Source organism: Lepisosteus platostomus, chromosome 4 (assembly GCF_059453375.1).
Source record: "Lepisosteus platostomus isolate fLepPlt1 chromosome 4, fLepPlt1.hap1, whole genome shotgun sequence".
NCBI lineage: Eukaryota > Metazoa > Chordata > Actinopteri > Semionotiformes > Lepisosteidae > Lepisosteus > Lepisosteus platostomus.
The window spans coordinates 23,703,539-23,722,671 of NC_142614.1; the positions used below are offsets into that span (position 1 = coordinate 23,703,539).

At 37.3% G+C, this 19,133-nt stretch overlaps 1 protein-coding gene and 1 non-coding gene across 2 annotated transcripts; one reads left to right on the forward strand and one right to left on the reverse strand.

Annotated features, from left to right (window-relative positions):
• Nucleotides 1–2,648: 2,648 nt before the first annotated feature.
• On the reverse strand, nucleotides 2,649–18,110 carry acaa2 (acetyl-CoA acyltransferase 2). Its single transcript, XM_088629107.1, has 10 exons — nucleotides 17,975–18,110; nucleotides 15,929–16,095; nucleotides 13,431–13,559; nucleotides 12,546–12,662; nucleotides 11,640–11,787; nucleotides 10,540–10,715; nucleotides 10,052–10,181; nucleotides 8,860–8,930; nucleotides 7,755–7,909; nucleotides 2,649–3,222 (listed from the first exon to the last, which is right to left on the reverse strand). The coding sequence occupies exons 1-10, from the start codon at nucleotides 17,988–17,990 to the stop codon at nucleotides 3,138–3,140; spliced, it is 1,194 nt and encodes a 397-aa protein (XP_088485233.1). The 5' UTR covers nucleotides 17,991–18,110; the 3' UTR covers nucleotides 2,649–3,137.
• A 703-nt stretch (nucleotides 18,111–18,813) lies between these two features.
• Nucleotides 18,814–18,887, forward strand: LOC148672986 (small Cajal body-specific RNA 18). Its single transcript, XR_015936241.1, has one exon.
• The last annotated feature ends 246 nt before the right edge of the window (nucleotides 18,888–19,133 follow it).

Consider the following 19,133-nt stretch of genomic DNA (forward strand, 5'->3'; position numbering starts at 1 on the left):
TCACCCTATGTCTGTCTGTAGTTTTCATAGGAGAGGTTTAACTTAGAAGAAATATGTACTGTAAATGTGTGCAACACAGGCAGCAGAGCTCATTAGAGCTCACAGCGCTTCCCTAAAGCAATAAAGAGTGCTAAAGCTTGTCAGCATATCTCTATAATTTGGCTTAATATACACAGAATGCTGCTATATGCTGCAGCAAAACTGAGAGAGTAATTTGGCAGTTTTACTAATACAAAAAATGTCTGTTTGTTTACAGTATATGTCTCGACCCCCAACACACAGAATAACTACTGTTTTCCTAAATTCTTAATTTCTTCATGCATTATTAAGGAAAATTAGGTTTTTTAAGTTTGCTGTAATAAAAGACATACACAGTAAATATTCTTATATCTCATCCAATTTGCCATTCGAAGTGCCTGTGACGTAAGTACAGTAGTTAGTAATTCAGTTAGTAAAAGCATATTTAATTTTCTTGGGTGTGTTGCTAGCTGTCATTGCTGTAGAGCTTATCCATTAAACCTTCTGTCGACAGTTTATGACAGCAACATTCCTGTGAGATATTTCACAGCATATACATTTGGTTTCACACATTTTGGTATCTGATCTTGATTCTCATGAAAGTACAGGACAGATCATGAGATTTTGAGCCAATAGCATTGGTCTTTATTAAAATTGCATGCTTTTTGGCATGCGATAAAGTTTTTAAAGTTATTTGTCAACAGATTGATAAGATTTGTTTGTCTTACTACTCTCATATTCATTGAGCTCTTCTACTACAGCTTTTCTCAGTTCTATGTCTTTGGGCTAAATTGAGCGATTTGATCAACTACACTTTTTTAAAGTTGTATATGGTTAGAAATGAGCTGTTTCATTTCTGAGGTCACTTCAAGTGTGACCTCAAAGGTGAAGCGATTGAGAATTAAGCAGATGGGCACATAACTCTAACAAGTGTTCCTAATACTTTGCATTTTTGTTAGTATCTGCTCACCATTATTTCTTAGCCTAATAAGAACTGTTTATACAGAGTACCATTTAAATGATTTACTCTTATCCTTCGGGTCAGGTTGTTTCTTATCCAAAAGCGTAGAAAGACGTAAAATGTATAAATAAGAAAATCGTTAAATTAAGGGCTCTTAGGGTAATGTTATTCTACAAGAAGATATGATAATACTTGTCTGATGTCTGATTTTATTTGTCTCCAAGCAGCTGTTTTACACACGCAGAGACTTATAAAACATACAAACAGTACATATACATTATAGTAGTTCAGGTGAGTAGCTGCGTCAGCATGCATAGGCTGCAAAGGAACAATAAGCTTATTCCATGCTGAGAAAAAGAAGAAAGAAAACACAACGTTTCAGCCGTGGAGCCTTCTTCAGGTGTCAGGTGTCATTATATATATATAATGTATATATAATATACATTATATAATACATTATATATATAAATATAACATTACATAAAAGACATCAACCCATACAAAGTCATTAACTTTGCAACACTCAACACTTCTACAGGAATCCACACAGGTTACTGGAACCTGTAAGTTTACTTTTCTACCATCACCCAAAATGTGCTTCTAGCAACATACACATTTGTCCCTAGAATATGGAATAGGTGACATTTTGTAAAGCGAACAGCTTCAAATAAAATGCACTATTGACAAAATAGTGCCACCTACTGGAAATCTTTTTGGATCCTAGTGAATTGTATATTTCCTGGCACAATTCTATTAAAATTAATTAAAGCAATTAAAATTACCAGTTAGAAAAAATTGACATGGACACTATACTACTCAGTGTTGTAATACAATAAAATTCATTTTTTTTTGTCAAAACTGCCATTTCCCATTTTATAAGCTTTGAACATGAGAGTTTTAGTCCTGCCAGATTAAATGTATTATTCCAGGCCAAGGAATGATTGCTTTTGCAGTATTAAGGTGGTTCATATTTTCAAGTACATAGTATTATGTAAATACTAAGCAGGCACATTATTTCTGAATCTGAATATTTCTAAAATAAAATATAGAAAGAAATGATAATACATATTGTGCTCTGCTTCAATGAGCCATTTAGCCTCTTGCTCCATGTAATATGAACACCATTCATCTCTAACAGTGTTATTCAAGTAATGCATTGAAATTGCAAATGCATTAATCAACCTATATCGTATGATGAAATTGAGGAAAGGAAATAAAGAAGCCTTTGGCTATTCGTTATTGAGTCCCATACGTATGATTTGTCAGGTCAGGTTGGTGTGGTGCCATTTGCTGGGATTCTCCAGGCAGCAATGCACATTTTGCTCAGCAACACCAGTGCTTTAAGGTGTTGAATTGCTCCATCTGTCTGCCATCAGCTGGGTCTAGCTGGGGCTGTGGGGTTGCAAAGTGGATCAGAGACAGGTGGCCACACAAGCACGCGTTTAGGAGGACATCTGTTAGCAACTCCCATGCAAGTGCATGAATTGCTGCAATGAGCTGATCTGCGGATTCCAAATCCAAGGGGGATAAAACAGAGAGGAATAACAGGCTCTTCCACATTTCTAAAAACTGGTGATGGTTATTCCCATAATAAAAATAAATAAAAATAAAAGTTTTATTTTAAAATCATTACATGGTTACCCCAGCAACATAAATGAAAAGGCCACAGTTAGGCTTCTCATTCAAACTTTATTAAAATATGATCCATAGACTCTTATAGGCATCAACATTAAATCTTCACAGCTTATTCACTTCACGCAGGAATTATTACCATGTATTCCCCTGTTACAAAGTAAATATGCCAAGCAAATACAGATAACAGAACAGCTGAGTGTCAGCTACATAGTAAGAGAACAGTTGCTACTGTGATGCTTTCACTACACCTGAAAGCATGAATATTTTATCATATTTGTAAAGTAAATAATTTGTTTTCATATTAATAGCCCTTTTTTAGTAGAAGACCTCTATTATTATTTTGTTGCATCAATTGCATTCAATTGTCAAACAAAAACAAAAGTGGTACTAGGCAGTTGTGGTACTGAAGTCATTAAACCTCATTTCATTTTCTGTTTTCTGTAAACATAAGCACCTGGACTTTATTTTAAAAATTGACATTCTGAATGAGAAAATAGTGATGATAGTCCATCCTATTGTTTCCTCATTGAGTATTCTCAATGATTACAGCAATTCCTTGACCTCCGCCAATACAGGCAGACCCCACTCCATATTTTCCTCCACGTCGCCTGGGAAAACAATGTAAAATAATTTTTTTACATAACAAGTTTAGACAAGTTTAAGACAAGTTTAAACTAAGTATCAAAAAAATCTAAATAACTGTATGAAAACTAATTAAATTAGAACTTTTAAACTGACTAGCTTTTAAGACTGCATGCATTAGAACATAATATTTTTGTAAAATCAGTCTTGTCAGTTGAAACAACGCTGTAGTTAAATTCTACAGTGTGGTTTCTGAAAGACAAAGCTAGACACATAAGTGGAAGGAACAAAAACAAGCTAGACAAGTTAATGAAGTGAATGAACCTGTTTTCTTGAGGTTTAATCAGTCCCCAGGCTTGTCAAACACACCAAGCAAAGCTTGGTATTTGCTATGAATCCAGTCTCATGGAAGAAATATTACTTTTAGCATAAATTAATCTATCACACTACTTTAGTAATGGATATTGTTGATAAGAAAGGTAATTCTGGAGAAATGTTTTTTCATTTATCAAACACTCACCTGTAAGGAAATGGTGGCTTATGCGTTACCCCACACACTCTGACATCTTTTATGAATTAATATTACCAGTGTTTATTAAAGAGGCAGCTGAAGAATACAGGGATATAGAATGGCTTTTTCTCTCATTTTTTTCCCCCATTTTTTTACACGAGTCCCGCTTCTTAAGCTTCCTCACCATGAGGCAACAGAAGTTACACGACACTCTAATTACACAATATATACATACAACATATTGCATAGTAACCGGCAGTTTCACTGTGTCATATTGGGACATACTGTACATAAGGTGTGGGAGAAGCAGAAAAAAGTGTGTGAATCCAAGAACAAGTTGCTACTGCCTTAAGAACAAAGGCCCATAGATATGGAAGGGAAACATGTTATTTTTGTGTGCACTCCCTTCTTAGGTAATATTTGCTAGTCAGCTAGAGGTGTCACAGAAACACAAACCTGAGGACACAAGTGGAAACAATGTAGAAAGTCATTTAATTTCTTTACCAAGAGGGTTGTGGGAGTATAGAAAAAGAACCCTGCTGTGCTGTTGAAACCCTGACTTCTTTCAAGAAAGGGCTGGATGAGGTCCTAATTAGGTAGTAACCAAACAGGCTAGGTGGGCCTCATCTTGTTTGTACTGTAGCTTTCTTATAAACAATAACAGTTATTAAGGTGGTGTGATAGCTTATTTCAAAGCAATTCCATGGAAGTTGATGTATTTTGCAGGAAACAAATACTCCTAGATGGGGTGATATTCTAGGAACGTGAGGATGTTAAAGGGCTTTTGAGCTTCTTTCAACTTTCTACTCAATACTGTATATACACCAAGACAACAGTATGCTACAGAGCAAACCAAAAAAATCCTGTTTAATCTGAATCTAATGTTTTAAGCTAAACAGAATAAAAGTATTTGAAAAAAAATACATTACACTTACATTAATACTATTTTATTAGCTTTTTAGCAGGTGCACTGTGCTAACTACAATACTTTGTTACTTGAGCTAGCTAGCATATACAGTATATACCGTATACATTATAGCATATACTTGTTGATTGAGAGACATTAGGATGTGAGGAATAGCAAATTATCATCGGCCAATCAATCGTCCAAATGAATCAGCCCTAGAGAAGACAACACTATGGAAAAATGGCAAAAGAGTTGGCATTCGTTAAGAGTAATTTAAATTTAGACCTAATTCAGTGTGCAGTATTCTGCTTACACACTGCTGGCTTTCTCCATATATGTGTGTTGTTGATTTCCATAAGCAAGAATTCTTATGTAGCCTATGTGATCTGCCTGCTGGAACTTCAAAGACAAGTAGTTTGTAATTAGTCTTGTATAATTACTGCTTTTTATGTGCATTTTTTTTCACTTACACACATATTCTTTTATGATCGAACTCTTTTTATCTTTAATGTAGTGTCCCACATTTCCCGGAGTGCATTGCTCTTATTTCAGTAAATACAAGCAAAGCACAATAGGTTGTGTAGTGTTTCATAACCCATCTGCTATAGTTATTATAGTGGCAGCTTACACAATACAAAGGTTTGCCTGTATCCCCACAAGAAAAGTGCTGAAAGGTCCCAGAATTTGGATTTCAATAATAAAAAATATGTATTTTCATTTGGATTAACTGCTTAAAGCACTCTCTTGCAATATTTCCAGCCTTTTGTTTTGCTTTATATATTAGTGTGCTTGTTTTTAAACAAGCAGACAGGTGGTCTTTGGTTTTAAAGGCATTTCAAGTAAATCTAAGTTGTCTGATCCAGAAGGCTGGATGGGTTTCCAGCTGGCTCGGGAAATATTTCCATGACATCACCCTGTGTTTCAGGCTGACCATGTCTGCTGTGTACAGGACTGCTGTGATCTGCACCAGCCGCGGCTGGTGGTGACATTAAAAGTGTGCAGGACAAAAGAAGTGCATCTCACAACACATATCAGTGCCAAAGATATTGTCTTTGGTGCGGTTGCGTTCTCAGTATTTATGTGCAAAGAAACAGCAGGGATAAAAAGGAACAAAGCAGTTTATGATCTGATCAGACCACCTAGTAATGTGCTTTGATTTAAATTTTAATTGACAGGAACTGAATAGGAACTGTGCTTATCCAATATATATGGGCATACCAAACTTAAAAACTTTGTTTCATTGAGTGCCACAACTTTATTTAATCAAACATAAAATATTTCAATTTTCTGCACTGTTATAAAATATCTTTACCACAGTTATTAACAGAGTAAGGGATATTTCCTGTTTTTCAGCTCCATATGCTTTTAAACCATGTCTACTAATCACAACTGAAAGGCTGAGCACATGTTTGTTAAACAAATTGTAAATAAAACAGGGAACAGAACCCAATCCTGGTTCCAGTGAGTGGTTTCTGTGCCCTGGCTTTTCAAAGGTGACCATGTCAGGTGGAGAAAGAAACCCTACAGGGAGGTTATCTAAATATTAATAAACACATATAGAATTCCAGTTTCTTCTGTGTTTGCACAATGTACTATTAGGTCACTTCACCCAGTTAAAATAAATATGCAGGTGAACACACAAGTCCTGTTATACAGGACAATAGCATTTAATATGCGTTAGGTACAACATAAGATATATTTCACAGATAATTATTATAATAAACTCTATACAGTACAATGTGAACCTATGTCCATAAACATACAAATGATTTAAGGCACAAACAAGGTTTATATTGGAAATGAACTGAAGTTTAATTTTATTAAAGTTATTTGGCCCCATTTAAGATCAGAATATGAAATCAGTTTATATGTAACATACTTTCAGGTGCAACAAAACAGGGAAGCCCAAATGTTCAGATGGTCTCAAGGAAAATAGTCAGTGCATAATACACTCAGTACGACCCCCTCCACATAATGTGCTTCTACCTTTGTGAGAGGCAGTAAAAGAGCCTGACCAGGACTTTGCACACATTCCACAAGGTTTTGAGTTATTTACAGCCCAATCCCACCCCTTTCTTAAATACCAGTGTTTTCAGTGGAGGATGTGATGAGTGTAATACCAAGTTGAAAAACCGGGTAATACCATGTTGAAGTGTATTTGTGCCTTTATCCAGAGCAGCTTACATGTGTACTCATTTACACAACAGGGTATTGTACTGGAGCAACCTAAGCAAACCATCATTGTTGTACAACAATAATGCCGTAACCAGTTACAAGTCCAGATCCCCGAACACTACTCCTCACTGCTGCATATTCTACCAGATCTACTGGTTTTCAATAGGACTGAGATTTGGGGATTGTTCAGGCCAAGGATGGTGATGGAAGTCAATCTCATTCTACTTAATCCAGCCACGCACTGCTTGCCAGTAAGTGAGCCTATCAATTCAACAGGGAGTTCCTCATGTTTTAGTCCTCGGTCCACCACCAGAAAGACACTTATCTTGGTGAGGCTGCGACAACCTGAAGCCTGTCCTGGAAGCAAAGGATCTGAGGCAGTACTGAAATCAAACAGCTGCTATTCCCCTGGATGAGAAGCCAATCAAAAGAGTAATGCAAAAGGCACAATCAAGTTTAGTATGTGTGTCTTTGCACAGATTTGAAAATCTGCAGGAAGGTGTGTCTAATAAGAATGAAAGGCTATTGATGGGTATCTGAAAGTTTCCAGGAATACCAGAGAAAGCTTCTACATAAACACAACTGTCAAAGCCCTCTGACTTCCCCTTTAGCTTGATGCATAAGCACATGAGACAGAAGAAAAAAAATACTGCTGCACTCTTGACTGAGAGATGATGAGAAAAGCTGGAAAACCCTCCGTGCTTGGGTCACAATGCAGTTTGTGAACAAGAAATCTTTAGAAAATATTCAAATTTAAGTGTGACGTAAGCAAACTGAATTTAAATAGAAAATGAAAGTAAATTTCATACACCTATGATTTACTTATGAACTTTTTTTTTCATCTATCCATACCTTCTCCATTTATCCAAACCTTATCCACACTTTCTTTCAAAGGTCACAAAAATAGAGTGAAAAACTCTACAGTATTAGAAGTGAGCAAATTCAAAGAGAGCCATTTCGGTTACCTGAGCTCATGAACAAGGTGAGATGTGATCCTTGTACCAGATGCGCCCAGTGGGTGACCGAGGGCTATGGCACCCCCATTCACATTTGACTTCTCGGGGTCTAATCCAAGCACCTTTGCCACAGAAAGGTATTGTGGAGCAAAGGCTTCGTTCACCTGAGGGTGACAGGATGTGCATGTCACATGAGGAAGAGGAACAAAATGCTCAATAAAATGATCACTGTGATCTACTGTAGTTGCTCAAATTTCAAGCAAGAGTCATAGACAGAATATCGGTCATGTCGGTAGACCACCATCACTAGGATTCCTCATGTGACAATACTTGATCGACAGAATTACCAGGGTAGGGTTGGGCACTATAAAGGCCAGGGTCCTCCTGCTTCTCACCTGGTGCCTTGCAGTGACATGATCATGCGATATGCCACTCTTCCAATCAGCACTAACTCTCCCGCCAGGCACTGTGGACTAGGGCATCAATGGAAGAATGGCTTTGACAGGAGGATGTGTCAGAAGAGGCTATCTACAGCTCCCAGTTCTCAGGTGTTTAAAGGCAAGTCACAAAGTCAGTATGCTCTATTGCCACCATTACAGATACACTGTTGTATTGTAATGATGATCACAATGTGACATTAAATGTGCACTAGATGACATCTGAAGGTGAGTATTGATGTGCTGGAGCTGATCCATGGCTTGTGGCAGCATCAAGTCAATGTTCCGAACACGCACATGTGCGCTAAAGGTAGGTCTTCATCATGTGAAGGGGAAAAATGTATGTAAAAGCATGCGGGTTCTAACCATTATCATGGTTTTATATAAGAATAGATTTAACAGTAAATAAAGACAGAGAAAAACATTTGTAAAAAAAAAGATGTTCACTTTGAAAAATCATCCATTCAAACTCATCTACATCTTATTTATTCCACCGTAATGGTCCTGTCCGCTCATGAATGCTGAGAAGAAGCATAATTACAGCTTTCTGAACACCTGGTTCTTGTGGCTACAAATATTTGCGGTTCTTAAAGAGAACTACCAGAGCTAAAGGGTAGTCTACAACATGTGGGAAACTATATAGGAACCATACTCAAGGTTTGACCAAATAAACTCACCTCTACCAAATCCATGTCTTTCAAAGATAGTCCCGCTTTTTTAAGTGCTTCAGTAATGGCAGGCACAGGACCTAAGAGAAAAGAAAAAAAAAGGATCCATCACCTCAGAAAATATTGTATATACAGTAGAATTTGTGGGAAATTAAGATAAAAATGGATAAATATTGACAGTAACACAGTTTAAATTAATATTTATTGTGCAAAAATAAAATGTTACCCAATACATTATTATACAGTACATACATGTGAAAATCCATATCATTGTACAGCAGCCCCTCAGAAAGTGCCACATGGCCTCATGGCTAAAACAAAGACAGTGATACCAATGCAGAGTTTTAAATATACAGAGAACACTAGATCTGAGGAAGGAAATCTCAAATGACAATACATCAATGTTTTACCTAGAGAGATCTACTTCTGTTGAGAAACTGTAGGCTATCTTCACGTTTCACCTACTTCTGTAAGCCTGAAGAGGGTTTGTGAAAAACTGTTCTACGGATGACAACGTCTAATACGTGATGACCGAGTAGTGATCTTGAGAGTAATCTTGCTGCAAGTGTCAGAGTTGAAGAACAGCATCAAAGGAAGTGGGGAATCCCGAATGGAAGATGAGGTACTTAACCTTTTGGCTCTGTTCCAGTATGTTAATAATGCTGTAGTTTGTGCTCACTTGGAGACAAGAGATTAATGTTGAGTCACGAAGGGAAAATGGGACTGATACTGCAGAGATGATGTTCATCCAAGAACTGCTCTAGGCTGACTTTGTCATCTGGATATCCAAACGCAGACTTGCAAAGCCAGTTTTTTTTTTAAATTCAAATATGGCATACATTCAAGAGAAAGTTAAGAGACATTCTCAAGGCCAACATGAAGAAATGCAACATCAATGCCATAATCTCATCACTTTACAATACCATACAACTGAAGAGCAGGAATGGTAGAAAGAACATATCATGAACCAGATCAACTACCCAGGACAGCCCCATCTGCTTGGGATCATGTGACCAACTGCAAGAGTCTTTCTATTCCAGACTGGATACTAAAGCCACCTTCAGACCCAAAGATAAGATAAATCATGGAAGACAAACACCCTCCAATGTGAAAATACCACATGAGAGATTTTCCACTCTTGAGATTATGCTTTGCACATTTAATCATAGCAAAATCCCATTCTAAGGGAAACAGAACTTACCGATACCCATTATGTTGGGATCACAGCCAGATACATGATAAGCTACAAGCCTCGCCAAAGGTGTAAGCTTGTGCTGTTTCAGTGCCTCCTCACTGGCTATCACCACTGCGGCAGCACCATCAGACACACCCTGTTACCACAAAGAAAAAGGTTATATATTATAGTACAAAACTCAGGGTGCTAGTGTGGCATACAGGGATAAATGTATAGGGATAAATCAAACGCTCTTTCAAGAAGTATATTCTTCTTGGGAATCTGGACTTCTGTTACGCACAATGAGAACCGTTAAATAACTTCAGTTAATGCAAAACAAACCTTTTGTACACTGCTGCACAGGGTTAGAGAAAGTAGCACATCATGGTCACAGTGTTTTCCAGACAGACAGACATGTGTTGACATGTACATGAGTTAATTAGCGCTGTACATAAGTCAAAGTGAAAATAAGAAAGAGCTCATTTAAATGCTTATGCAGATGTACTGATACGTACTGATGCATTTGCGGCAGTGACAGTTCCTCCCTTCTTGAAGACAGTTGGCAATTTGGCCATTTGTTCCAGCGTTGTCTGAGGCCTGGGATGCTCATCCTGATTTATTGGCTGTTTTCCTTTCTTTGTTTTCACCTCAATGGGAGTCATTTCAGCACTGAAGTGGCCTGCATCCTGGGCTGTCCAGTGCCATAAAAAACAATATGTCATTAGAGGATAGTTAACCAAGAAAACTACATGGGAAATTTGGTGCAAAACAACAATCATCCTAACCATACCAAGCTACATTTCAGAATGGTTTATGATAATTGTATCTGCCCAAATTTCCATAATGCCATGCAAACAGTTTAAAAAATCCTCCCACTTAGTGTAGTCTCCAGAACATAACAGACATTCTCCTCTAGTATAGTAGTTTTCAGTCTTGGTCCTGCGCATTGGTTCTTAAAAGGTTTATTTTGTATTTTAGAGCAAGAAAAAAACAGTTTTTCATTGGTTTATTTATTTTGTTTAGTTAAGGTTATACATTTAACTTATAAACTTGGAAAAGAAAGCAGACTGTTCAGTTACTATGTATTTTAAAGATGTTTAATATGGGAAAAAAATGTACTGACATAAAAATCCATAAACTAAATTCTCAGTTTCAAAACAAAACAAAACAATTCCTCGATATGTTGACTGAAATCTTGGGGTACTGGAATTATTGGTTGACCACACCTTGAGCCACGAAGGTGGCTTCCTCATGGAGTCCAGTCCTACACCATATAATGTGTGGACTTTGTAGTGCCCCCAGTTTCACACACAGCTTTACCAAATTGTGCACAATATTATTAATCTTGAAACGCATTAAGTGTGTTTATGCTCCTTTAAATGCTCCTGTTTAAGCTAAAGGGAAGGATAGGGATTGTCAGTGGTAACGAAATGTTATGACTAAAAATACAGATGTACGTGATGCGGTCTTTGGTATTTAATTTTGTTTAGTTTTGATAATCTCTAAAAACCATACTGTGTAGACTATACAGGTACTTAATGGATGTATTTATCTTCAGTTATGATCCATTGCACATGTAAAGGCATCATGACCAAAGAAGTGACTACACACTCACCAGCTTTCCATCGCTGCTGCGTCTGGTGCGCGTATCTGTCACAGTCCTCTCTGGTGATCTCATACTTTTCGGCAAGATTCTCTGCAGTTATTCCCATTGGGGTTTTGATGTGCAGATCTGTCAGGCCTGCCCACAGAGTATCTTCCATCTGACAAAAGACAACTTTCAATCACAGCACTGTTTTAGCATTAAGGCAAACAACACCCATCCATTCATTTTCTAACTGCTTCATCCAATACAGGGTCGCAGGGGATCCAGAGCCTATCCTGGCAAGCATCGGGTGCAAGGCAGGATACGGCCTGGACAGGACACCAATCCGTCACAGGGCAGACACACACACTGATACTCTCACATCAGGGCCAGTTTTACCAGAAACTAATTAAACTATCAGTATGTTTTTGGAGTGCGGGGAGAAATTGGAGAACCAAGAGAAAACCCACCCACCACGAACATGGGAAGAACATAAAAACGCCATGCAGATAGCAACCCAGGTAAAGTTAAAACACAATCTTGGACACATTTTTATTTCCCTTAAGGCATTAAAATTTGATAATTCTAATTTCCTAATAGTTGGACGGACATTAAAAGAGTTAAGCATACATTTTATTGATGATATCGGAATGTCTGCAAATAAAAAGCTATGTGATCGAGTGTTTAAAGAAGAGGAGCTGGAGTTTCCCAGTTCAATTACCCATCCTAAATGACTCCTTGGGACTCCTTGATGTAGTAAAGTGCCTCTATAGTATCTCTGCAGCAACGGCTCTTGCTCATTTTAACATTAGCAGGTATTAAAAATTTTAACAGGAAACAAAGCACTTTATACAATACTAATGAAATGTCAGATTACAAAAAGCATGTTATTGAGTATTTAATAAATATTTAAAGGCATATTCTGTATTTTCTTACCTTGAGATCCACCCCAAACTTTGTTCCAAACCTGATGTTGCGCACTGCATAAGGAGCCTGGCTCATGCTCTCTGATCCAGCACACAGAACCACTTCAGATTCCTTCAGACATATTTCCTGAAAGAAAATAAGGATCCTTGAACAATCTGGAGACTTATGTTTAAAATCTATAAAGCCAAGATGGGCAATGAAATTGTTTTGGCCTGCAAGACCCACTGGGTTTCATTCTATATACAGTATGTCTTTTTTTTCTTTTAAAATTGATTAACAAGTGGTCAAATGACCTATAGTTTTTAATCACTGGCTAATTGAAATGTACCCAAATAACCTGCACTACCTTGGCCCCGGAGATTCCTATCCCTGCAGTAAAGCATAAAGAGCTATTTTTTAATGAGCCAATAGGATACGCTTCATAGTAGTCAAACTAATGAATGCTGCTACTCTGTAAAACACTCAGAGAGCTCATGTTTGTATGGAATGTTCAGAATGACACTTTCAGAGATGCTTCTAATAGACACAATACATAATGTTCCACCGATTTCTGACGAGTAACCTTTTGAAATAGGGGTGCTATTCACTTTTTATTAAACGACTAAACCCAATGTGGCATTGCTGATTGATCTAACAGTTCTCTTAACACAGAAGAATACAAAAACAACAAACAACAAAACAATTGTGCTTACAATCACAGACCACAAAGCCTACTTCATGACATGAAACCACATCTTGTAACATTGATTTAGTCTCAAACAAAGGAGCTGCTAAGCTGTTTTGAAATGGTTGATGTACTATAAACCTTAACATTTCTTGCCAGCTTCTGTATCTACACAAAAGCACAGCAAAATAGAAATCCATTGGCATTTTACGTTCAGAAACCCCTATTACCTGTGCTCCATTAACAATTGACTGGAAGCCAGAACCACAAAGCCGGTTGACTGTGAGAGCGGGGACAGGAATTGGCACACCGACACGAAGGCCCACATGCCTGGCTATGTAGGCCGCATCAGAGGAACTCTGAGAGAAAAACAAAGGGAGAAAAAATGAAAATAATACTCCTTTAACATAAAAGGAGAACTGACCGCCATCTTTAGGTCCCAAAGCTTCACTTATAATTTCCTCTAGTGCCTAGCATGTTGCACAGAGAACAATACATGTCTATTACATACAGGCATGTGTAATACACAGCTTTTATTAAATAATGAATCCATTTCATTCCTGTGTACTACATTCACTGGGGAATTAATGTATTTCCCTGAAGACTTTTATTTCTGAATTATACAAAGTAGCGATATCCTATTCTAGTCCTGGCCAGTTGCCAGGTATTGTCCCCAGGTCTTGTTAAAACAAACACACCTAAAATGCTGTGAAAACTTTTAAACAGATTCAGTTAAATCTGTAACCAGATCGTTTAGCTTACTAAGAGATGCGGGTAGAGCAACCTGCCACTGGAGGTCGCTATAAGGCTCCTACTCTTGTGGAGATTACCTAATTTTTGTATGACTGGTGAAGGGTGAGTATTCCAAATTCTCACATTGGTGCAATAAAGCTGTGTTTGGTATTTAAAGGAACTTTGGGGGGACTGTGGGTAAAGTTTGATAATAAATGCTGTGTGGGAAAAAGTATATGAAAGTATTTCCTGAACTTTGAGAGGTGGGGCTAGGATTTTTTTAAATAGTTTCTTAGTTTTTTTCAAATCTGCTTGTCATTTACCAGTGTGGTCTAATATTAGATTGTGCTTTTTTATGGTTATGGTTCATGGAAGGTGCAAGTAATATCCTAAATGCTGTAGTAAATCAGTACATACTACATAATTCTTTCATCAAGCTTTTGATGTCTGCATCAAAACAAAAGCTGTTACTTCACAAATCCAGTATAAATAGACTTAATAGGTGCCACTAAACTATTTTGCAGGCAAAGTGGAAAAATGAACATATTGATAACCCAAGTAGGTTGCTGTGTCAGCATGTGTAGGCTGCAAAGGAACAGGTAAAGGTTTATTCCATATTGGAAAAGAGATCTTTTTTCCTTACATGGTGGTAATTCTCCAACATTAGTTTGAAGGGATAGACTACTGTGTCCTAATTGCTGATCTGTGATTAAACTCTTATGATTGGTACTTTTTTAATGTGTTCTGCAAATTGACTTAGTATGTGTATGATAAAAAAATCCACCTTTGCTCTAGGAGCCAGAAACATTTTTTTAATTCTGCATGTTGGATACTTTAGATCCAATTTAAGCCTAGTTTTTATCCATGTCTGCTTCCTTTTGATCTTGTAAATTATCTAAAGAACTATCTTTAGATGATTCTATTTCCTGGTGTTGTGAAATGACCAGATGTAAAATGGATCGAAAATTAAAGTACTATACATACAAATGTGCACCTATCCTCCCAGAAACCTCATGAAACGTATAGAAAATCTCATGAGGTTAGCCTGTTAAAAAGGCAATGAAACCCTTTCGTGTTGATAGTACCATGATCCAGAACAAGCAAAAGCACTTATTTCACGGTTGTGCAATACATCTTAAACCCTTGACGTTCTTTAAATTCTTGACCCGGTTTAGAATTTAGATTTTATTATGCAGAAATGTGTATCAACTTATCTTGTTCAGTTTTTAACCCTAGCATAATCTTATTAGAAATTATTGGAAAGAATCATCATTGATGAGTGCAATTCAAACCACAATGAAAGTAAGAGGTACATTGTAACTTCTAAAACATCCAATTTACATTGCAAAAGAGACAAAATTACCAGGTACTGTATGTGCAGCTGCTCCATATTCTGTGATTCAGAACAGGGGAACAACACTTGTGGTGATGTGAAGCACCCTTATTACATTGTAAACAAGCTGTCTTACTCTTTTAATCCAACAGAAATAGTTTTGAAACAATTTTACCGATAAATGAAACTTGTTAACTCTGCATGCAGATCACATTGGAACAGTTCTGTTGTGAAATGTCTGCTGCACATCCTGTACTTATTCACTTGTATATTGTAATGTGGTGACTAGTGAGCAGAAAGGGCTGTATAATGTTAGATTTTGTGGGAACTCTCACTCTCATGTGGTGAGGCTTGGTTTGTGACAATGTGGCAACTTACTTTCACAACGTTCATGATTTTGTGCTTAATTTGAAATTGGTTAATTTTTACTATACCATTAATGAATGTATTTTCTTACTGAGGTTTCATTACTGGTCTGAGATATTGGTACTACAGTTCCCCCTTCAGTAACTAAATAAACTCAACAGTGTGATGTCCAGGATTGCAAACTAATTTCCATCTCAGCACAGTTTGGATATACTACCCATAACCCCCCCCCCCCTCCACACCTATTGTGCATTCCTTGATACCTGACCTGTAGGAGCTGGCTTGGAAAGGTCTTACCTGCATGACGTTACCCACAATGACGCTGTTAACAATCTCCGGTGCCACGTTCCCTGCAGCCAGCGCCGCCCTCGCCGCGCGCTCTGCCAGGTCGGTGGCGCTGTGGTCCTTCAGGAGCCCCCCGTACGTGCCGAAGGGCGTGCGCTTGGCAGACACGATAAACACACCTGAGAAAGACACAGTCCTGTCAGACATGCCGACCCCCATTATGGCTGAAACCCCCCCAAAAGCCACCAAGGTGGTGTCATGTTTAATGTTAAAAGAACAAGGTGCACTCATTCTGTTCTAACGCTAAGGCACAACACTTATCCTTCTTTCTTCCTTATTCAGGCATTTCTAATTTCTTGTAGGACTAGAAACAAAATTACTTAACATCCAAAATGTCTTTTGTTTGATTCATTTTTAAAGGCCAAACTACCTACTCAAACATGTCAGTGGGAGTTGAGCGTAGGGGCAGAATTGAATATGAGTATTGAAATTGGGAGTTATTATTGTGATTATTGTAAATGCTTGGTTAATTTATTTTCCTTCTTCCTTTATGCACATCCTACAGTCTACGTGCTGTGTACGTCAACAGGATATTTGTTTTGGAGTCTGTGACTGTTTGCCTCCTGGGGAAGTATGCTGAGCTCCCCTAGGCCCTATTGATTTTGATGTCACTTCAACCCCTTCTGTTGTGCAGGAACGTGTTCTGCAAATAAGACGCATATGTGTGTTGTTTGATTAATTCCAAATGCTGTCTACATGTCTGTGTGAACCCGGTGCCCCAGATATCCAGTAATTGCACAATACTGAACAGAAGGTCTCACACAGTGCCTACACACCTCCAATCCTTAGAAGTTGACCCCATAAACGTATTTATAAAGACTTGCTCATGTTTTTCAAACTGATATTTTTGTTCAGCATTCAATATGTTTGAAACAGGGGGCAGCGGTTAGGACTTCTGGAGTCTTAACTGGAATGGTGGGAGTTAAAATCCCTTGTAGAGTCATTGCTATTGCACCCTTGAGTAAAGAACTTCACTCCAGTAAAATGCTATCTGAGTGCAGCTCCAATAAATGGGCACAAACAGAAGTCCAAATAGGTACAAATGTAAATGAAATGTAATCTGGATAGAAGCATCAGCTCAATAAAACCTAAAAGGGAATAAATCAATGTATTAGTATTGTAAATTAAGGCTTTCAACTACTTACAGTGCCTGTTGTATCAGTGGAATAGGTAAAGGTTTATTCTATGCTAAAATGAAAAGAGAGACAACAGTTTGACTGTGGAGCCTTCTTCAGGTGTGAAGGTGACACTTGAAGAAAGCTCCACAGCCAAAATGCTGTGTCTATTTTCTTTTCAGCATGGAAAAAACATTTACCTGTTCTTTTGCAGCCTATGCAAGCTGACACAGCTCCCTACTCAAACTTTTTGTTGTATTAATGTTCTAGAGACATCCCTTTTAAATCACTGGTATACAGTTAGTTTCACCTTCAATTTACACCACAATGGACCCATATTCCATTTAAATTATACTTCAATAATACTTCATGCCCTGTTCTGTTTAGAGAAGCATCACCTATGTTTTAATCAAAATGCCAGATACCAAGAATGCAACATTGTAACAAACGTCTGACATTTCTGTTTAGTGCTAATTATATAAAACATGCTTTGCAACCACTACGATACCAAAAAAGAGTGCCAAAACGTTATGATTTTATGTTAGCATATTGATTAATCCATAACGTTCTCTAATTGGCTTCACTGAGAATTAATAAAGTGTCGAGAATAATGCATCTGGTTTCTCCCACTTACATTTATTTTGACAGTAAGATTTTAGCATCTTTAATGGCAGGTTTTCCTTAGTATTTTTTATTTGAAATGACAAGAGGTTGTCATTTAACAACACTTTAATGACGCTCTCATTACCACTGTAACAGTTTACAGTACTATATAACTTCTCAATGGGCACGGTTCCAACTCCTATAAATATATATATATATGATTTAAATGTATTCTATAAACCTTACTGTTTTTCCTTCTACAAAGCATAAGTTTATTTACCTCTAATGAGAGCCATAATGCTTGTTTCCGCTCCAAACCTGGCGAAGGTCAGTGTAAATCTAAGCTTTATCACAGACCAGCACTGCAAACTAAAACGCTACAACCCTGACCTTTTGCCTATTTTTTAAGAGTTAAATATTTCCTAATTGAGATTATAACATTCCACACGAAGGAGAGTCTGATCTCCGTCATAATCAAGACGTTTTTTACTAGCTTTCTCGCTGTCTCATCCCTTTCCAAACTATTAGATACAGATACAGAAAAATAAACGGTATTAATCTTTAATTATTCGGTAATATTTTACAGTATAATGCCTCGTACTGCTCAAGAACGCGTAGAAATAGGGTTTAAGTGATAATGGAAAGTGCTGGTGCAAACTCTGCTATACATTTACTTCATGTTGTGTCTGTTAGACTTCCTTAGCTGCTTCATGCGTGTCTATCGCTGGTGGGTTAGTATCCTCCCCAATGATCCTCAATTTTTTCCTTACCTGATCGGTCACTTTGAATATGTGTACCGAAATGATTAGAAAAAGATCTGGTGACGGGGAGATTCTTTGTAATTACTTGCAAAAATACTTTAGTAGCGCCATCTGAATACTGAATAGGCTAGTTGATTATAGATTACATTGCTCGTTGTATTGGATGTCACGAAGATTCCTAAAAATTTAGTAATAAAGAGTTTAGTAAAAGACGTATACAACTATGTTTTCTGTTTAGGTACAGTATTTTAAATTACAAAACTTGGTAGCTGTTAGTAAATTTTAATTTAACGGCAATATTATAACACATGATATACCTAGATATACGTTATGTCCTTTATTTGCTATAAAATGTCTGTGGTCAGTGATGAAAGTCCACTGCGCAATCTGAGTGAAATGATGGAGATGTGCTGTTTGTCTCTTCTGAGGCCACAGAAAGTCAGAAATGTATTGACCTACTATATGTGAGCAATATTAGCTTTTTTGAGCTCTTTTGAGTCGAATACATTTCCCAAGTCACCTACAATACTGAACTATAAGCTACATAAAAATAATTTATTTAATAAATGTAGTAACATAGTTTGAAGGGGAAAAATTATTGTACTCAACTATAAGTGAACAGTTGTTCAAAAACATTTTTTGAAAACAACATGATTACATTATCATTTAACAATTCTA